This window comes from Oncorhynchus nerka, linkage group LG16, assembly GCF_034236695.1.
Source record: "Oncorhynchus nerka isolate Pitt River linkage group LG16, Oner_Uvic_2.0, whole genome shotgun sequence".
Taxonomy (NCBI): Eukaryota; Metazoa; Chordata; class Actinopteri; order Salmoniformes; family Salmonidae; genus Oncorhynchus; species Oncorhynchus nerka.
The window spans coordinates 15,698,844-15,721,642 of NC_088411.1; the positions used below are offsets into that span (position 1 = coordinate 15,698,844).

At 42.0% G+C, this 22,799-nt stretch overlaps 1 protein-coding gene across 3 annotated transcripts in view; it reads left to right on the forward strand.

The window, feature by feature from the left end:
- The window catches only part of LOC115144102 (carbonic anhydrase-related protein 10), a 323,887-nt gene that overhangs the window by 160,500 nt on the left and 140,588 nt on the right, over positions 1 to 22,799 (forward strand). For all 3 annotated transcript variants that reach the window (XM_029684820.2, XM_029684822.2, XM_065002301.1), the window contains one exon: positions 2,803 to 2,847. In XM_029684820.2, the coding sequence (XP_029540680.1) occupies positions 2,803 to 2,847 (45 nt within the window). The remainder of the gene's footprint in view (positions 1 to 2,802; positions 2,848 to 22,799) is intronic.

Below are 22,799 nucleotides of genomic sequence, written 5' to 3' on the forward strand. Positions count from 1 at the left end.
GCTAGTTTTGTGGGGTTTGCACACTGTAAGCAGTTCTGTATTTTTGGACTTCAAACTCACTGGGTTGGAGTCAAGGCCCAATATAGCCTTCTGGTCAAAATGTCGCAATGAACTATAGACCCCTTTCCAGTACACGACAAACTGACGTCATGTACAGATGTGCACAACTCTTGACTGCAGTAAGAAAGCCATTGCCATCTGCGCCCATTCAACATTATTACTTCCAAACAAAATAACTTTATGTGGGGGTTCTCATACAACGCTCACAACGATGTTTTGATTCTTGCTTGAATATTATATTTGGTTGTGATCTTTGCAAAATAACTATTTTGGATGCAGAAGTTAGCTAGAATGTTGACACTCATTGATATAGGCTATAGCAAAAATCTAGCCAGAGAGACATTTTACTGGTTGAAGTAGACATGTTTGAAGTATAATGCAGTTGATTTGTGATGATGACAAAAAACGAGCCGTACAATCTAATTATAATCCAAAAAGTAGTGTGAAATGCACTCATAAGCAACATGTACTGTAAATAGAGGCTTTTTGTTGTTGTTGCTAGCGTTCTATAAGAACTCCCCGTGTTCTTCCACCATCTTGCAAAGTTTGCAAACTCAGGAAAGGGTCTAGATGGAAGCATTAAATAATGTGCGGCTATTTCCATCCCTATTCCAGTCATATTGTTCATGTCATAACCGTGGCTTGTCGAGCCCGCGCTCCGTTAGTGTTGTCACGATACCAGAATTTTGACTTCGATACCAGATTCAGTATCACGATACTCGATACCATCACCATGCTCAATACCAAAATGGTACCACAACGGTACCCCGGCAACAACAGAAAAGAAGGTGTATTATGTTCGCTGCTCTGGCCCCCCAATGGTGGAACAAACTCCCTCACGACGCCAGGACAGCGGAGTCAATCACCACCTTCCGGAGACACCTGAAACCCCACCTCTTTCAGGAATACCTAGGATAGGATAAAGTAATCCTTCTCACCCCCCCCCCCCTTAAAATATTTAGATGCACTATTGTAAAGTGGCTGTTCCACTGGATGTCTTAAGGTGAACGCACCAATTTGTAAGTCGCTCTGGATAAGAGCGTCTGCTAAATGACTTAAATGTAAATGTAAATGTATTAGCCAACGTCACAGAATGGCACTCGATCCGGAGAGATGAACTCAGCTAATGCTGTTTAATCGTTAGGCGTCTTTTGAGTTCAGTCTGTATTCTTTTTGCAGAGAAAGCCATGTATGCATCAATTAATCAATTATCCAATAATAAAATCCATTTCAATTGTTTTTAACAGTGTAACTACATAGTAACATACTGATAATAATATATTTGAATGGTAAACCTCTATTTATAAACTAGGTAAGTCAAGATGTAGCCTAGGCCTACTCACAATACAGGTGAATGCATCTTCAATAGGAGTGTGTGCCTGCATTGAGTTGTTGAGTTTGTTTTGACTGGTTTCATGGGGCTACAGATAAAAAGCTATCCGTTTCCTTTTCATTTGGGACCATAACGCAAAATATGCTCATTCACTTGAACATCTCCCTCACGCAGAGATACTGGTAAAAAAAGTATCTTTGCCTCATGTCTCCTTCACCGAATCAACTGGCTCTGCATGCAAAGCTGGGCGAAAGAGACAGCGCACACTGTTATGATATAAGACATTGCTATTTCTATGAACAATGTGTTGATCACTATTATCAAAAATAAGTCCCCCAAAAATGTATGATTGCTTGTCGTCTGTAGCCCCATGATTAAGTAAATTAATAAAGTTGTGAAAATCTGCATATCTTGTGTTCTGGTTCGCAGAAGTCTCGGCATGCTCTGCCACACTACTCTCCGTGTTATTAACTCGTTATTATGTCCTCTGGCGCTAACTGTGTCTTGTTGAGAGTTATCGCTAGCTCTTTACGAGGTGGGGAAACACTGCACTCATCATCACGTTCTGAGAACCCCTCTTCTCCATTCTAAAGGCACATGGTTTAGTCCTGTTAGCTAGCTATTAGATGCTGATCCGAAGATTACTACTCGACCACGTAGGAACCTTGGAAGAAGTGCTCTCAGAATTGTCATGTGTTTTATTTCCTGGACTAATAATGTAATGGTCAATTCAGTGTAGTGGATTGGTCATGATGATTAATCTAGTAGTTTTATAAAGTTATGCTCAGTCCTGGATGTCAGTTTGACATCTGGGTTAGGTAATCGTGACCTGGATGGGGAGTTTATGCACGGTGCATGTTTCCTATGTTCTATTCATATACAGGGCATTTGCCTGCAGGCTTTTATCAGAGCTCTGTTTAACTGTCCATAACACACACAGAAACAGATGACCACACACACACACACACACACACACACACACACACACACACACACACACACATTCCCTATCAGATTGAGCAGGATCTGAGAGAAGTCCTGCCCAGAGAGACAGAGAGAGAGAGAGAGAGGGCAGGGGAGCAAGCAAACCCTACCATCCTCTCCGCTGTGCTATTCTCATTCTGAGCCATCATCCTCCCTTCATCCCACCGCCCGCTGGAGACTTAGCACTGGCTCACTGGCCAGAACCGGCTCCACCAGGGGTTACCAGGAGCTTACTGGCGGCATGAGCCCATACGGGAAATGGTGCACCACTGCCCAACAGCGGCCCTCTACCGTCCTGCCCTACAGCTGACACCGTGATGTTTTCTGAACCGTGGTCTCACTGCCACAAAAAACATTCTAATTAACTCTGATTTTATATTGAGAACATGTTGATGATTTTCTGATGTTCTATTTGTTTGCATTAGAATATCTGCCGCAGAGAAGGAGGAAACGCTGATGGACCATGTCAGGTGTGAACGCAGTGAGCTTCACTTACTTCTCTATCCCTTATTAGATCCAACACAGAGGGAAGGTAGAGGTGTGTGTGTGTGTGTGCGTGTGTGCGTGTGTGTGTGTGTGTGTGTGTGTGTGTGTGTGTGTGTGTGTGTGTGTCCACGCGCCACACCTGAGCAGTGTTAGCACATTTGACTGCCACCTGGTGCAGCACAAGGCACTGATCTAGTGCGCTGCTCCGGGACTATACTATAGCCAGGAGCTGAAGATACAAGAGCATAATCAAGTCTTAATTACCATTCACCACCCTCTCTCTGTCTGTGTCTACCCCTTCTCTCTCTCTCTCTGTCTCTGAGTTCTAACTGTTTTATACCTGGGTTCTTAAAGCTGGCTGTGCATGGGCTATTTAATCTCTCTCTCCCTTTCTCTGTTTGAGTTCTAACCACTTAACTGTTTTTAACCTGGGTTCTTTAAACTGGGCTATTTATTTATTTAATCTCTCTCTCTCTCTCTCTCTCTCTCGCTCTCTCTCGCTCTCTCTCACACACACACACAAGCTTATTTCATTCTTTAATGTGTCTGTGGACAGCTTGGGGCACTGAGCGTGTCAGACCTGGTGTTTAACAGCCTGCCTTTGCTCACAGGCCATAGCAAATCAGTTATTGATACTCATGCTGCAATGGAAATCAAGCCTCTGTGTGTTATTTAGCTACAATTCCACCATGTTCACTGACTTATGGTAAAAGCAATCAAATCATCTGAAGTGAATAATAAGCATTTCTATTTCAAAGCCAAGAGACATAGTATTTAACATCTCAACTCCATGAGCTTCAAAAGAGATGCTTCCTTTGCCTCTAAATAGAATTGACACAAAAATAATATATATATATAAAATTAAGTGTGTTGCTATAGTAATTCAGCTGACTTGCCACAGTGTGTGTACCTGTTGCCCATCACCAAGTGTAGCCAGCTCTGGAAGGTAAACAACATACACAGCAAATTTGTGATGAGAATTTTAACACCCACAGTGTTAAACTAACACTTTTCAAAGTGTCAATAAATACCATGGGTAAATTCTTTAAACTTTCTCAGTGTTAGGGAATTAACACCTGTGGTGTTACGTAACCCATTTTGGGGTGTTGTTTCAACACTGCATTTGCATATTTATATCCCAGGGTGCCTTTCGAGTGAATTTTAGCAGTACCCGTACCAACCATGACTGTGTACGCTAGTGACAGAGACATGATTTTTGCTTTTATCGGCTTTCAGTCCTGTAGCCTTCAACCAAGTGATTATTTTATTGTTTATGGCATTATATTGCTTTTTTTTTTACTATACCATACTTCAACAACATAGGTCATATTTTGCTGCTTTACAAAGAGTCATATTATTCCTATTGGAATCCAGACCGAGCAACATGTACTTTAAGAATAGTACAGGGATTGAATTGAATAAGTAACTGAACATGGAACAAAACAAGAAACACGAGTCGGGTACAGACATGAAACACAGGAACAGAAACAATAATACCTGGGGAAAGCACCATAGGGAGTGACAGATACAGTTGAAGTCGGAAGTTTACAAACATTTCAATTCAGTTTTTACACAATTCCTGACATTTAATCCTAGTAAAAATTCCCTGTTTGGATTCAGTCAGGATCACCACTTAATTTTAAGAATGTGAAATGTCAGAATAATAGTAGAAAGAGAGATCTGTTTCAGCTTTTATTTCTTTCATCACATTCCCAGTGGGTCAGAAGTTCACACACACTCAATTAGTATTTGGTAGCATTGGCTTTAAATTGTTTAACTTGGGTCAAACGTTTCAGGTAGCCTTCCACAAGCTTCCCACAATAAGTAGGGTGAATTTTGGCCCATTCCTCCTGACAGAGCTGGTGTATCTGAGTCAGGTTTTTGGGCCTCCTTTCTCGTACACGCTTTTTCAGTTCTGCCCACACATTTTCTATAGGATTGAGGTCAGGGCTTTGTGATGGCCACTCCAATACCTTGACTTTGTTGTCCTTAAGCCATTTTTTCACAAATTTTGCCACACCAGTCCCTCCTGCAGCAAAGCATCCCCACAACATGATGCTGCCACCCCCTTGCTTCATGGTTGGGATGATGTTCTTCGGGCTTGCAAGCCTCCCCCTTTTTCCTCCAAACATAATGATGGTCATTATGGCCAAACATTTCTATTTTGTTTCATCAGACCAGAGGATATTTCTCCAAAAAGTATTATCTTTGTCCCCATGTGCAGTTGCAAACCGTAGTCTGGCTTTTTATGGCGGTTTTGGAGCAGTGGCTTCTTCCTAGCTGAGCGGCCTTTCAGGTTATGTCGATATAGGACTAGTTTTTACTGTGGATATAGATACTTTTGTAGCTGTTTCCTCCAGCATCTTCACAAGGTCCTTTTCTGTTGTTCTGGGATTGATTTGCACTTTTCGAACGAAAGTACGTTCATCTCGAGGAGACAGAACGCGTCTCCTTCCTGAGTGGTATGATGGCTGCGTGGTCCCATGGTGTGTATACTTGCGTAATATTGTTTGTACTGATGAACGTGGTACCTTCAGGTGTTTGGAAATTGCTCCCAAGGATGAACCAGACTTGTGGAGGTCTACAATTTATTTGGATTTCCCATGATGTCAAGCAAAGAGGCACTGAGTTTTGAAGGTAGGCCTTGAAATACATCCACAGTTACACCTCCAGTTGACTCAAATTATGTCAATTAGCCCATCAGAAGCTTAGAAATCCATGACATCATTTTCGGGGGTTTTCCGAGCTGTTTAAAGGCACAGTCAACTTAGTGTATGTACACCTCTGACCCACTGGAATTGTGATACAGTGAGTTATAAGTGAAATAATCTGTCTGTAAACAATTGTTGGAAAAATGACTTGTGTCATGCACAAAGTAGATGTCCTAACCAGCTTGCCAAAACTATAGTTTGTTAACAAGAAATTTGTGGAGTGGTTGAAAAACAAGTTTTAATGACTCCAACCTAAGTGTATGTAACTTCCGACTTCAACTGTGTAGGTGAGCTAATCAGGACGGTGATGGAGTCCAGGTGAGTCTCATAATGATGGTGGCAGGTGTGCGTAATAATGAATCAACTCACTCTGTCTTTCCTGCGCTGATTAACGTTCTATGTCTCCAGGTAGGGGGTTAAGTGTATGTGTGGGTGGGTGGAAGGAGGTGTGAGAGGGCATGAACCCTGTAAGAGAGCAAAATTGAGCTCAGCCCGACCACTGACTGCGTCCCACTATATTGAGGTTAAATCGTTTACTCATGAATTCAAGATCTTGGTTTTCTTCAGCAGATCTTGGTTTCTGTCCAGGTATGAAAATCAGCAGACCCAATCACTAAAGTAGAGGCATAGGCCAGTGATGGGGTCAGGCAGCTATGGTAGTGTTGGGGTCAGGGAGCTATGGTAATGTTGGGGTCAGGGAGCTATGGTAATGTTGGGGTCAGGGAGCTATGGTAGTGTTGGGGTCAGGCAGCTATGGTAGTGTTGGGGTCAGGCAGCTATGGTAGTGTTGGGGTCAGGCAGCTATGGTAGTGATGGGGTCAGGGAGCTATGGTAATGTTGGGGTCAGACAGCTATGGTAGTGATGGGGTCAGGGAGCTATGGTAGTGTTGGGGTCAGGCAGCTATGGTAGTGTTGGTCAGGCAGCTATGGTAGTGTTTGGGTCAGGGAGCTATGGTAGTGTTGGGGTCAGGCAGCTATGGTAGTGTTGGGGTCAGGCAGCTATGGTAGTGTTGGTCAGGCAGCTATGGTGGTGTTGGGGTCAGGCAGCTATGGTAGTTTTGGGGTCAGGCAGCTATGGTAGTGTTGGTCAGGCATCTATGGTAGTGTTGGGGTCAGGCATCTATGGTAGTGTTGGGGTCAGGCATCTATGGTAGTGTTGGGGTCAGGCATCTATGGTAGTGGTGGGGTCAGGCAGCTATGGTAGTGGTTAATCATGCAGCTATGGTAGTGTTGGGGTCAGGCATCTATGGTAGTGTTGGGGTCAGGCATCTATGGTAGTGTTGGGGTCAGGCAGCTATGGTAGTGGTGGGGTCATGCAGTTATGGTAGTGTTGGGGTCAGGCAGCTATGGTAGTGGTGGGGTCAGGCAGCTATGGTGGTGGGGTTAGGCAGCTATGGTAGTAGTGGGGTCAGGCAGCTATGGTGGTGGTGAGGTCAGGCAGCTATGGTGGTGGTAGGGTCAGGCAGCTATGGTGGTGTTGGGGTCAAGCAGCTATGGTAGTGGTGGGGTCAGGCAGCTATGGTGGTGGGTTTAGGCAGCTATGGTAGTGGTAGGGTCAGGCAGCTATGGTAGTGGTGGGGTCAGGCAGCTATGGTAGTGGTAGGGTCAGGCAGCTATGGTAGTGGTGGGGTCAGGCAGCTATGGTAGTGGTGGGGTCAGGCAGCTATGGTAGTGGTAGGGTCAGGCAGCTATGGTAGTGGTGGGGTCAGGCAGCTATGGTAGTGGTGGGGTCAGGCAGCTATGTTAGTGGTGGGGTCAGGCAGCTATGGTGGTGGTGGGGTTAGGCAGCTATGGTAGTGGTGGGGTCAGGCAGCTATGGTGAAGGCAGTGACATATACGCAAACACACACGTACACACACACTCCCACACACTCCCATGTGTGCACTGGGACACACACAGAGCGTACTGGCATACTGGCATGAGTGTCACATTCAGTGATTTTGTGTGTGTGTGTGTGTGTGTGTGTGTGTGTGTGTGTGTGTGTGTGTGTGTCAGTGTGGCTGAGGCTTTGGTCCATTAGCGCTGACTCTCTCTGACCCTCCCTCATGACATCTCACCACTCTCTTTGACCTCTGATCCCTCTTTATGACATCTCTTGAACTCTGACTCCTCTTTACACCCCTGAGGCTAACAAGCATCAGGCTGACTCACACATAGCATAGAGATATCCCTGACAGGACTACTGTAGTCTTTCCTCATAGAGGACACACATCCCTCCTGTGCTTTTTGAATTGTATAGCAAATAGTTAACTGTTTTGTTTTGTTCTGTTATCTTCTCATCTTTTCTGTTCTCATCTGTTCTGTTCTCATCGATTCTGTACTCATCTGTTCTGTTCTCCACTGTTCTGTTCTCATCGATTCTGTTTTGTTCTTTTCTCATCTGTTCTTTTCTCATGTGTTCTTATCTGTTCTCATCTATTTTCATCTGTTATCAGTTCTCATCTGTTCTGTTCTGTACTCATTTGTTCTGTTTTCATCTGTTCTGTTTTCATCTGTTCTGTTCTCTTCTCATCTGTTCTGTACTCATCTGTTCTGTTCTGTACTCATCTGTTCTGTTTTCATCTGTTCTGTTCTCTTCTCATCTGTTGTGTACTCATCTGTTTTGTTTGCTCCTCTTTTCTCATCTTCTCTTTTCTTCTCTCCTCTCCCCTCCTCCTGCATTCTTCTCCTAGTGGCATATGTGTGTAAAGTACAGTACTGCAGGACTCTTCATCTGTCATACTTCAAGTAAAACCTTGAGAGTGCAGTGTGTTGTTGGAGCTTGGCTGATACTGCCCCTACTGCACTTCAGAACAGATTAAAAGATGGATGACTTTGTCTGGAGAATATTAGGAAAACATGAGATTTCAATTTTACTCTGAGCAGAGACCCATGGCTGCAGAGCGTAACTCGACCTGTTAACTAAAGAGGAAATCAATCTCATCCTGCCCTGTAGGGTGTTTTAAGGAGTTTAGGTCGTACTTTGCAAATGTACTGTAGGTGGTTCGGTGAACAACACGGACCTTGCCTGAGATTGGAAGCTCAAAAATAGACTTTAGCTCGCTGGCTAGCACGGTTTTGAGCCATGCAGACGACCCAGGTTCAATACCCAGTCGGGTATTGGTCAGTTATGCAAAATCAGTAAACCTAGCATTGCCATAACCCCCCTGACCCTTTGGATTTGGGCTTTAAAACAATGTCACCCCTCTGATAAGGGAGAAAAACTGTAATCCTCTTTACAACGGCTTTGAACACATTTTCCATTATTTCAATACCATCAAATACCCGGTATGGTGTGCATCCAACCTTGAATCAATGCTGCTCGAATTAAAGCCTGGAAATCTGATCTAGAGCCTTTTTAAACATCGATAAGCAGCCTCTAAAGCAGTGATAACGTAAAATGCCCTATGTCTCCCCTCTCTCTACCCCCGCTCTCTCTGCTTCTCTCTCTTTCCCTGTCTCTCCCCCTCCCTCTTTCTCCAACCCCCTCTCCCTTCATGTGTCACAGTTAATCGCGTCCCCCTCTAGCTCCCCCTTCCTGTTTCAACACCTGCTATATTGTGTGATCTGATTAAGATGTAAACGTGTTCAGTGGATGTTTTATTTTGCTGTGTAGCTAGGGCCCCACTCCATCACTCCTTATTGCACTGGGCCTTGGTCGTCTTGGCTTTGTAGCAGGCAGCTCAGAGGGACCGGCAAGGGGAAGATTGAATGGCTCTGTGGCTTAGCACGCTATTTCCTCTAATGCGTGCTGGGCTCCAAGGCTATCAAGGAGATTAATACTGGTCCGGGTCTGTTTGGAACGCTGGCATTTATTCTCTCCCAAAGTTCCGCCCGCTGGGGGGTACTTCCTCATTCCACATCCTCATACAACTGCAGGATTATTTTTCCCATCAGCACCCTGGTTGACTGTGTTGTCTCCTTCTCTCTGTCTGGTTATGTCTGGCTCTTTCTCTGTCTAATTTTCTCTCTGTCTATCTCTCACTCTCTCTCTCTTTCTCTGTCTCTTCCAATGTCCTGAGACCTAAAGTATTGTATTTGCTCCCCAAGTTAATGCCTAGGCTTTAGCTCAACAGGCTAACCCAGTCTTGTCTCACGCAGATAACTTGGGTTCAAACCAAGTGACTTTACCATCAGTAACTTTACAACTGAACTCCAGACAACACACTGCTCTCTGCCTAGTCATGAAAGGTAAAATACGAACTTATATTAAAAAAAAACTACATTTGCCCACATCACTGGAAATACAATGAACATCTCCGCTGAATGGGTAAATAGCATTTGGCTCAGCAGAGCAGAGAGAGCTAGTGGTGTTTGGGTGTTTGATTCAGAGAGGTTGACAGGGTAAATAAAGCTGTATCCTCAGGTTATACAGACAGGTACATCCAGAGACATCTGGGACAGGACCAGGTGGAGCCTAAAGGGAAAATCAGCCTTGCTCCATTTAACATCTGTCATGGAGAAAGTCCCCGCTCTTGTTTCTTTAATACATTTTTTTCATAACTGGGAACCTATTTCTTTCTGCAGTGCAAGCATCCTGCAAATTGTATTTACAAAATGAATTTGGGGAAAGTTCAAGGTACACACATTTTTTTCTTCCACTTTCAATTTGCTGCCATATTTTTCTCCCATGCTGACGCCATGCACAGAAGCACGCGTAGTGAGTCTGTTTCTGGCCCACTTGGAGAGGCATTCAATTCAGCGCCATTTTCTCATCAATCAAGTGTTTGGGTGCTGCCAAGGCCTCACATGTAGCAGGGTGTCACAGTAAACTTCACCGCTCCTAATGATTCCACACTCTAGGGTCACTTTTCTCTGGAAAGTCTAAAAAGCTCCATTTCAAAACGTGGTATACCTGGGTGCAAAAGTTTGTGGTTTTTCCACTGCAGTATAAGAAAAAAATACAATACATTTAACTTGGTCAAATGAGAACTTTGTTCTAGCACCTTTTAGCAAGACGGTTATATTGGTTTACTCATTTTTTTATAGACTGGGAGTGTGAATATATTAGGCAAGTAGATATATTGAGGATGCATTCAAACAGCAGTGTTTCCCCTAGGATTTTTTTTAGCAGCGCGGTTGGTTGTCTGCCAGAGGCATGCATCTCTGAATAGGGTTTGCTACACTTCTTGAATTACAAGCTAGCTAGCTCGTTACCTTGGATGTTTCTTGGACAATCTGATGTTGTAACATATAATCTTAGAAGCGCATCCCCGGTAAAAAAATGCAATACAATTGCGCGTGGCGATGCACCACTGCTAAACTAATATAGGGGAAAACTGAACAGACTGTAGTTAGATTTCATTCGTTGGTCTAACTCGAGGTGTCATAAAAAAATCCCCTCCCCAATGTAAAACATATTTGCACATGATCCTTCCTCTGTACTGTAAAAAGAATTGCACACCTTCCCGCCTCATAGAATTAACGTAAAATCATGTTTATGACCACAAATAAACGTGAATATCGACTTTGCCATTCTTTTCTGGCACAGTCGATGCCACGCAGGGGCTCAATTGTCGCGCAGGTGGCTGAGTTGGTAGAGCATTGCGTTTGCAACGCCAAGATAGTGGGTGCGATTCCCATGTAGGACCACTGTGATAATGTATGCTCTCACTACTGTAAGTTGCTCTGGAAAAGACTGTCTAAATGACTGAAAGGTAAATGTCTATACGGGCCAGAAGGATGAGGGTTTGCTGACAAGCTAACTCTCCCTGCCTGTTTCATTACACGTTGATCAGAGCTGGCTGCAGACAATGAAATCAGATATAACATTGTTTTTTATAATCATATCAAATATATGAAATGACGTTTCCACCGACAGGTTTCTGTGCCAATGCCCCACATAACCCAATAAGCAAAGCATCATGGATTGCGTTTTCAGCACCACAATCAAATAAATAATGTTAATCTCACAAACAGAAAATAAGCCTACATGCCTCCCTACCTTGTACGCCTACCCAGTATTGAAGGCTTGGCTTGACAATGACATGACACGTTTTGTTGTTTTGTAATACAGTTGAGGTCGGAAGTTTACATATACATACATCCCTGTTTTAGGTCAGTTAGCATCACCACTTTATTTTAAGAATGTGAAATGTGAGAATAATAGTAGAGAGAATGATTTATTTCAGCTTTTATTTATTTCATCACATTCCCAGTGGGTAATAAGTTTACATACACTCAATTAGTATTTGGTAGCATTGCCTTTAAATTGTTTAACTTGGGTCAAATATTTCAGGTAGCCTTCCCCAAGCTTCCCACAATAAGTTGGGTGAATTTTGGCCCATTCCTCCTGACAGAGTTGGTGTAACTGAGTCAGGTTTGTAGGCCTCCTTGCTCGCACACTGTTTTTCAGTTCTGCCCAAACATTTTCTATAGGTTCGAGGTCAGAGCTTTGTGATGGCCACTCCAATACTTTGACTTTGTTGTCCTTAATCCATTTTTCCACAACTTTGGAACTATGCTTGGGGTCATTGTCCATTTGGAAGACCTATTTGCGACTAAGCTTTAACTTCCTGACTGATGTCTTGAGATGTTGCTTCAATATATCCACATAATTTTCCTCCCTCATGATGCCATCTACAGTGGGGCAAAAAAGTATTTAGTCAGCCACCAATTGTGCAAGTTCTCCCACTTAAAAAGATGAGAGAGGCCTGTAATTTTCATCATAGGTACACTTCAACTATGACAGACAAAATGAGAAAAAAAATCCAGAAAATCACATTGTAGGATTTTTAATGAATTGATTTGCAAATTATGGTGGAAAATAAGTATTTGGTCAATAACAAAAGTGTATCTCAATACTTTGTTATACACCCTTTGTTGGCAATGACAGAGGTCAAACGTTTTCTGTAAGTCTTCACAAGGTTTTCACACACTGTTCCTGGTATTTTGGCTCATTCCTCTATGCAGATCTCCTCTAGAGCAGTGATGTTTTGGGGCTGTTGCTGGGCAACACGGACTTTCAACTCCCTCCAAAGATGTTCTATGGGGTTGAGATCTGGAGACTGGCTAGGCCACTCCAGGACCTTGAAATGCTTCTTACGAAGCCACTCCTTCGTTGCCCGGGCGGTGTGTTTGGGATCATTGTCATGCTGAAAGACCCAGCCACGTTTCATCTTCAATGCCCTTGCTGATGGAAGGAGGTTTTCACTCAAAATCTCACGATACCTGCCCCCATTCATTCTTTCCTTTACACGGATCAGTCGTCCTGGTCCCTTTGCAGAAAAACAGCCCCAAAGCATGATGTTTCCACCCCCATGCTTCACAGTAGGTATGGTGTTCTTTGGATGCAACTCAGCATTATTTGTCCTCCAAACACGACAAGTTGAGTTTTTACCCCAAAAAATATATTTTGGTTTCATCTGACCATATGACATTCTCCCAATCTTCTTCTGGATCATCCAAATGCTCTCTAGCAAACTTCAGACGGACCTGGACATGTACTGGCTTAAGCAGGGGGACACGTCTGGCACTGCAGGATTTGAGTCCCAGGCTTTGTTACTTTGGTCCCAGCTCTCTGCATATCCAAAATGTATGACTGTAACTTGCTTTGTATGAAAGTGTCTGGTTAATGGCATATAGTCATACACTAGGTCCCCCCATGTGGTTCTGGGATTTTTGCTCACCGTTGTGATCATTTTGACCCCACGGGGTGAGATCTTGCGTAGAGCCCCAGATCGAGGGAGATTGTCAGTGGTCTTGTATGTCTTCCATTTCCTAAGAATTGCTCCCACAGTTGATTTCTTCAAACCAAGCTGCTTACCTATTGCAAATTCAGTCTTCCCAGCCTGGTGCAGGTCTACAATTTTGTTTCTGGTGTCTTTTGACAGCTCTTTGGTCTTGGCGATAGTGGAGTTTGGAGTGTGACTGTTTGAGGTTGTGGATAGCTGTCTTTTATACTGATAACAAGTTCAAACAGGTGCCATTAATACAGGTAATGAGTGGAGGACAGAGGAGCCTCAAAGAAGAAGTTACAGGTCTGTGAGAGCCAGAAATCTTGCTTGTTTGTAGGTGACCAAATACTTATTTTCCACCATAATTTGCAAATAAATTCATTAAAAATCCTACAATGGGATTTTCTGGATTTTTTTTCTCTCATTTTGTCTTTCATAGTTGAAGTGTACCTAGGATGAAAATTACAGGCCTCTCTCATCTTTTTAAGTGGGAGAATTTGCACAATTGGTGGCTGACTAAATACTTTTTTGCCCCACTGTATTTGTATAAGTGCACCAGTCCCTCCTGCAGCAAAGCACCCCCACAACATGATGCTGCCACCCCCGTGCTTCACGGTTGGAATGGTGTTCTTCGGGTTGCAAGCCTCCCCCTTTTTCCTCCAAACATAACGATGGTCATTATGACCAAACAGTTCTCCAAGAGGACATTTATCCAAGAAGAATGATCTTTGTCCCCATGTTCAGTTGCAAAACGTAGTCTTGCTTTTTTTATGGCGGTTTTGGAGCAGTTGCTTCTTCCTTGCTAAGCGGCCTTTCAGGTTATGTCGATATAGGACTCGTTTTACTGTTGATATAGATACTTTTGTACCCGTTTCCTCCAGCATCTTCACAAGGTCCTTTTCTGTTGTTCTGGGATTGATATGCACTTTTCGCACCAAAGTACGTTCATCTCTAGGAGACAGAACGCGTCTCCTTCCTGAGTGGTATGATGGCTGCGTGGTCCCATGGTGTTCATACTTGCGTACTATTGTTTGTACAGATGAATGTGGTACCTTCAGGCGTTTTGAAATTGCTCCCAAGGATGAACCAGACTTGGGGGTCTACAATTGTTTTTCTAAGGTCTTGGCTGATTTCTTTTGATTTTCCCATGATGTCAAGCAAGGAGGCATTGCGTTTGAAGTTAGGCCTTGAAATACATCCACAGGTACACCTCCAATTGACTCAAATGATGTAAATTAGCAGAAGCTTTTAAAGCCAAGACATAATTTTCTGGAATTTTCCAAGCTGTTTAAAGGCACAGTCAATTTAGTGTATGTAAACTTCTGACCCACTGGAATTGTGATACAGTGAATTATAAGTGAAATCATCTGTAAACAATTGTTGGAAAAATGACTTGTGTCATGCACAAAGTAGATGTCCTAACCTACTTGCCAAAACTATAGTTTGTTAACAAGAAATTAGTGAAGTGGTTGAATAACGAGTTTTAATGAGTCCAACCTAAGTGTATGTAAACTTCCGACATCAACTGTAGATATTTCTCTTTCCATTCATCGAATGGCCCACTGCACAGTTTGGATACTGGAATTATATTTTGGATGACCGTGTGCGCGAATAGCCTACAAGATTAAAACATTGTGGTTGTGTTTATGCCACAGGCAAAAGGTCATCTGTTTTAAAAGTTAAATTAGAAATATTACGGTTATTTTGAAGCGCTAGGTTCTAGGTATGCAAGGACCAGCCGCTCGGATCGTGGAGGAGGCAGGGCGTGTGTTAAGTTTTCCTGAATAACTGGGCCTGCTAGGAGCATATGTGGCCACAATATTATAGGACGACTTGGGAGAATGAAGATCTGCAGCAGACAGCGCATCTCAGCATGAGAAGTACAGCCAGGATGGCCTGCTACTGTGCCTTTCTAGACCTTATAAACGGTTGAGAGTAGACCCACAACTGATCCAACTGGAATGAAATGTTCAAATCACAATGCTTTTGCTCCGTTATTCAAATGACATTTTCACTGCATTTTATAGCCTCTTGTAGCACGGAAAACAATAATACAATTATTCATTGCATTGTGGTGTTGTACGCTAGTCTGGGTGGGACACTTGTATTGTCCTTATAAAAGATCAATGGAGTAGACTTTTGAGCTCCATGTCTCATGTCTTCGCTGTTCTTTCATGCGCAATGATGCACCTGGCCTCTTCGACTTCTATTGAAAATTATGGATAGAGGGCAGGATCCAAAGTTAGGCTGGTAGACTATTGACTTGTGGTGTAGTTAGCATGGAAAAGCATAGTGCAACTTGATATAGGGGAGGCGCACGCAAGCAGATGAGGAAATTTGGCTTGGATGGAATAAATGACATAGTAAACAATACAAAGGGTGAATGTAAACCAGGGAAAAACCATACAACCCTCCCCTAAGCTAAATAAATAAATAAATAGATAACCCTTACCCAATTGGAGAGTGATTCTACTCCCCCTGGTCTCCTCCCATGTTCTGGTCCATAGTTCTCATTATTGCCTCCCCCTTGGGTGAGGCTCTCCTCTCCCTGGCAGTGTAGGGTTCCCAGCTCTAAGTAGCCTCTGGAGATTCCAGATTCCAGAGATTGATTAGGAGAGAGAGAGAGAGAGAGAGAGAGATGTATATATATATACACTGTATATATATACACTGCAAAATCGGAGGTGTATCAAATACTTGTTATCCCCACTGTGTATACATTGGGGCAAAAAAAGTATTTAGTCAGCCACCAATTGTGCAAGTTCTCCCACTTAAAGATGAGAGATGCCTGTAATTTTCATCATAGGTACACTTCAACTATGACAGACAAAATGAGAAGAAAAAAATCCAGAAAATCACATTGTAGGATGTTTTATGAATTTATTTGCAAATTATGGTGGAAAATAAGTATTTGGTCAATAACAAAAGTGTATCTCAATACTTTGTTATATACCCTTTGTTGGCAATGACAGAGGTCAAACGTTTTCTGTAAGTCTTCACAAGGTTTTCACACACTGTTGCTGGTATTTTGGCCCATTTTGACTAAATACTTTTTTTGCCTCACTGTATTTTATAGTAAGAATATAATGGAATATAACAGAATAACATTTTAATATAATACTTTTCCCACACAACTTGTGTCAAGGAAACGTGTGGAACCGCTGTCACCACATTATTAGCAAGCAGGTGTAGGGTCTTACATTGAGAGTATCTTCATCATTATACCAATAGAAAATAATAGCAATCCATAATGTATGTTTATAATACCCAGGGACCAGTTGGTCGCAACAGCAGTTGGTCGCAACTCTAAAACGTTCTGATCAGTGCTAATAATTGAGTCAACTAGATAAGATTTAACATTAGCATTTCCCCAGTCTAATTGTAACCTATAGCCAATATCCAAACGGACTGGATGACTTTGGAAGTTTCTGTAAACAACAATTTGATACATGTCTTCAATTGCAACTTTTTTTCCCAATATTTTCACAATTCAGTGATATTCATTCCCACAGTAATTAGAAAAAAATGTGGATTCTTCAGTTTGTCCCCATTGTAGAACCCTTTTTGGTGCTATTTAGAACCCCCTGTAAATGGTTCTCACAAGGACCCTTTTATCTTTTAAGAGTTCTTACCAGAACCCTTTATGGTTCTACTTGCACTTTTTTTGTACCCAGTGTTATTTTTTTCTATTATCTGCCATCAATTTTCTTATTTTTTCTTACAGTTACAGGGTTGGTTTGAATTGAGAGACTGCCGATGGGTTTTCTGAGTCACATCTATAGAGGGAGTGGAGGAAATGGCAGGGTATTGTGTGAATAGGGAGCAGTTTAGCGTGTAAGTCGTGTCTGCCTGTTAGACTCTACACACTTAGAAAAGAGGGTTCCTCAAAGGTTCTTTGGTAAGGGGGATATTTCTATGTGGAACTATAATGACTCAAATAACAATTTTAGCCCTTCCATGGTTCAGAAAAGGGCTCTTTTGGCGGCGACTAGGGTTGCACATTTTGGGAAATATCCAGAGGTGGAAATATGGAATATATGGGAATTAATGGGAATATATAGGAATTAACGGAAATATATGCAAATGTTTTTTGTTTTTTGCATTGGATATATTTACGATATCATGTGGAGACAGAAGCATAAACCTTTTACCTTATCATAAGTAGACAGCATTGCAAATGATTTAATCCTTCCAATAGAAATAAAAAAAACTATTTAGTTATGAATTTAACTTTAATTAAGTTAGTTGACTCTTTACATGGAATGATTTCACTGAACAACAAAATAAACGTTTTCAACATACATCTGTAAAATGATTGTCTAGAAACTAAAGCTTTGGTTGTCTTCCTCTCAGGCATCCATGTCTTCTCCCTGGACCCCCTCAATGTCCACCTTTTGAACATCAGAATCCGAGGCCTCATCTTCACTGTCACTTTCCAACCTTGTTGAGGATGGCTCGTTGTCAGGCTCACAAAGCCTCAAATTTGCCCGGATGGCCACCAATTTTTCTACCCTTGTATTGGTCAGCCTGTTATGTGCTTTGGTGTGTGTGTTCCCAAACAAGGACCAGTTGTGCTCTAAGGTGGCTATGTTGGTGGGATTTGGAGGATGATGGAGGCAGCAGGGAAAACAGCCTTAGATCCACAAAGTCCCTTCCACCAGGTGGCTGATGAGATATGTTGGCATGACTGCCATATTGCATCTCCATCCCAAAGCCCTTGCTTGGAAGTGTACTTAACCAAACTGCCAAGAACCTTGACCTCATCCAGGCCAAGGTGGCGTGACACGGTAGTGATGACACCATAGGCCTTGTTGATCTCTGCACCAGACAGGATGCTCTTGCCAGCATACTTGGGATCCAACATGTACGCTGCAGCACGTATGGGCATCAGGCATAAGTGTTCACACTTGTTGATGTGTTTCAGAACTACAGTTTCCTCTGCTTGGAGCAACAGTGACATGGGCAGGGAAGTACAGATTTATTCTCTTACATCTACAAGCAGTCTGAACATTAGACAGGATGGCATTGCATTGTCTCCCTCAATCCATGCAATGGCTACTGCTATAGGTTTCAGGAGTTTCAGGCTTCTTACCACTCTCTCCCAAAATACATCATCCAGGAGGATCCTATTGATGGGGCTGTCCACATCGGAAGACTGTAATATGGCCATTTCTTGGAGAGACTCCTTCCTCTCCAGGAGACAGTCAAACATGATGACAACACCACCCCAATGGGTGTTGCTGGGCAGCATCAATGTGTTGCTCTTATTCTTCTCACTTTGCTTGGTGAGGTAGATTGCTGCTATAACTTGATGAACATTTACATACCTAACAATTTCCTTGGCTCTCTTGTAGTGGTTATCCATTGTTTTCAGTGCCATGATGTCCCTGAGGAGCAGATTCAATGCATGAGCAGCACAGCCAATGGGTGTGATGTGAGGTTAGGACTCCTCCACTTTAGACCAAGCAGCCTTCATGTTCGCATGCATTGTCTGTCACCAGTGCAAATACCTTCTGTAGTCATTGATGACTGCCTTCAGCTCATCTCCAATGTAGAGACCGGTGTGTCTGTTGTCCCTTGTGTCTGTGCTCTTGTAGAATACTAGTTGAGGGGTGGAGATGATGTGGTTAATTATTTATTGCCCACAAACATTCAACCACCCATCAGAGATGATTGCAGTACAGTTTGCTTTCTCTATGATTTGCTTGACCTTCACTTTAACTCTGTTTAAATCTGCATCCAGCAAATTAGTAGATAAAACATGTCTGGTTGGAGGGGTGTATGCTGGGTGAAGAACATTCAGAAATCTCTTCCAATACACATTGCCTGTGAGCATCAGAGTTGAACCAGTTGCATACACAGCTCAAGCAAGACATTCATCAGCATTTATCTGACTACGTTCCTCCATTGAGACAAAAAAAAAAAACTTCTGATTCAAGAAGGACCATGAGCTGTTGCTTTCGATACGGTGTTTGATTAATCATTTTCACCTCAAATAGACGTAGAGGGACTTTAGCCAGAGGTTGCTTGTTGTGAGCGCTGAGGGAACTTTATGCACTTGGCCAGATGATTCTGCATCTTTGTTGCATTCTTCACATATGATTTAGCACAGTATGTACACCGCTTTTGTTTCTACATTAGCTGCAGTGAAATTTCTCCACACATCAGATAGTGCCTGTGGCATTTTCCTGTAAAGATTCGAAAAATATATATATATACAATTCCATGTACAGATAAATAATTAAGCAGTTAGATTAAACAACTCCTTTTTAAGATAAATGTTTTAAAATGAAACACGTATGCAAACAGGTGAATTAACATTCCTCAGTTAGCCTCTTGCTCCTACCTGGCACGCAGGCGTCCCATCTAGAGGTCTGGAAATGCAAATGCACTACGCTAAATGCTAATAGTATTAGTTAAAACTCAAACGTTCATTAAAATACACATGCAGGGTATTGAATTAAAGCTACACTCGTTGTGAATCCAGGCAACAAGTCAGATTTTTAAAATGCTTTTCGGCGAAAGCATGAGAAGCTATTATCTGATAGCATGTAACACCCCAAAAGACCCGCAGGGGGCGTAAACAAAATAATTAGCATATTCGGCGCTACACAAACCGCACAATAAAATATAAAACATTCATTACCTTTGACCATCTTCTTTGTTGGCACTCCTAGATGTCCCATAATCACTATTGGGTCTTTTTTTCGATTAAATCGGTCCATATATAGCCTAGATATCGATCTATGAAGACTGTGTGATAAACGGAAAAAAACATTGTTTCATAACGTAACGTCATTTTTTTAATTCAAAAAGTCGACGATAAACTTTCACAAAACACTTCGAAATACTGTTCTAATGCAACTTTAGGTATTAGTACACGTTAATAAGCGATAAAATTCATCAGGAGGCGATGTCATTTCTAAAGATGTCCGTTTCGAAAAAAAGTCTTGGAGAGAGCTCGACCAAAACATCCGGTCGGAGACCGGAGGGAATCGGTTCCCTTGTTTCGGTTTGACCAAGAATCAAAGCCGAATCAAATGACAAGACTCTATACATCGTGTGGAAGATGTAGGCACTGCAACCTCGGCCTCATTTAATTCGGTTCACTTTGAACAAATCCTGGAAGTAGCGCAAGGATATTTATTTCCATTTTCAGTGATCAGATTTTCTTGCACTTTTCGATGAAACGCACGTTCTGTTATAGTCACAGCCGTGATTTAACCAGTTTTATAAACGTCTGAGTGTTTTCTATCCACACATACTAATCATATGCATATACTATAGTAGCAGGGCGCTGAAATGTTGCGCGATTTTTAACAGAATGTTCGAAAAAGTAGAGGGTCTACTTAAGAGGTTAAGAGCTCAAGCAAGGAAAAACCCACATGGTAGCAAAAACTACATTAGAAATGATTTAAACACACTTTGCTGTAGGCTACTATTTACTAGTTAACAAGAAATAATGTATGTCATATAAAATATATTCACCCCACCCAGTATTGTAATCCAAACTTACCAGAAAGCATGTAGTCCTTGGCTTAGACAGTGTAGTAGTGTGTGCTCAATAGCATCTCATTAGTGTGCAAGACATTGAGAATCAGCTGTGCATGTGATGGAAGAGTGCACTGCACATGGGATGGAAGAAAGCACTGTGCATCCAGAGGGTTACATTTCCATTGAATGTGGGGTAGTTTAACCAAAATATGCCACAAGACCTAGAATTGCCTTATGTGTATCCCACAAAAAAGGTTCACTTGATGAATTTAAGGAAAATTCCCCAAATTCCCGGGCTTAACTTCCCATGGAAAATTTCAGGAAATTTACCGGAACGTTTCTTGACCCTTTGCAACCCTAGTGGCGACCCATTAAAATATTGTTGGGCGTGGTTTGTGCACAGCTCTTTTTGTGCAACAGTGAGTGAGTGTCATTCCAGTGTATATAATATGTTGTGTTATATCATTGCATGTTAAATATGACTATAGCCAGTAACAGTGTCTTGTGAAAGACTCACATAAGGCCTTGTTTCAATATAGAACAGTTGACTAAATCAGTGGTTCTTAATTCTCCACAGGGACTCCCAGCAGTTCCAGAGCCATAGCACACCTGATTAAACTTGTCAATTAACACAATAATAACAGTCTTCCCGCCGAAACGCTTAACAGTTTCTAAAGCGAATACTGGAACAATATTTCTAACATAAGAACGTGGGGTCAGAGATTATCTATAGAAAACTAATGTCATATTGGTTTTTATTTTGCGATGTCATTACAGGGGTTATAGGGGAAATACTGTAACTTGAAAAGTATTTACACTACAGGTATGAAGTTTCCATCCTTAATGTTGTATATGAAATGTGCAAAATTATTAAAGTATTTTTGTTACGATAGGAATGTTATTTATAAGTATAAGATAATCTATCCCCTATAAACTGTGCATAGTAAGTAGCCATGCCCCAAGTGAGGGCAGAGAGCGTGTCAGACTGACAGAACCGCCCCCTTCGGCCCGAGTGCATAACAGGCTTAGTAACTAAATTAACATTAGACCAGAAAAGCGTGGAGCTGAAAGACCAGAAAGATGGCGAGCTGCAGCTCATGTCCAATGTGGTCTAAATCCTGAATACCAACACAAGGGGGAAAACAAACTCCCCTCTCAGACAATCACTGGTACAGCTGATTAGCTGTCCTGAGTCAAATATCTAGAAAAGCGAACTCTTCAAACAATCCTACCACTCTTGTCAAATCACTGTACTACGCTACTCTCATCACCCCACTGGAACCATCGGCACAGCCTATCTTCAAATAAGCAGCTTCAAGAGCGAATGAAACAGAGTGAACTCTAGTTCTGTTCAGGACTACACAAAAGACAAAGGCATTCACACGTAAATACATTCAGGATTTCTTATTCCAAATGGATGGCAGTCCGTGTGCAAAGTATTTGATTACTGTTATTAATTTAATCGGGTAACAATTAAAAATAGTTAGTTAATTAGAGATGGCAGTCATCAGATTATTCAAAGTAAAGTCATGACAAAAGTTTTATAAAGAGCCATTAACCTGTTATGGCTGCAATCCCGATATCGGGATCGAAATGACAATTACCAGTGAAAATAGAGGGCGCCAAATTCAAACCACAGAAATCTCATAATTACAATTCCTAAAACATACATGTGTTTTAAATAATTTTAAAGCTATTCTCGTTGTTAATCCCACCAAAGTGTCCGATTTCAAATAGGCTTTTCAGCGAAAGCACTACAAACGATTATGTTAGGTCTCCACCAAACCACAATAAGCACAGCCATTTTCCAGCAAAATATAGCATTCACAAAAAGCATAAATAAAGATAAAATTAATCACTAACCTTGAATTATTTTCATCAGATGACACTCATAGGACTTCATGTTACACAATACATGCATGTTTTGTTTGATAAAGTTCATATTTCTATAAAAAAAATCAGAGTTTACATTGGCGCGTTAGATTCACTAGTTCCAAAAACATCAAGTGATTTTGCATAGCCACATCGTTTCAACAGAAATACTCATCATAAATGTAGATGATAATACATGTTAT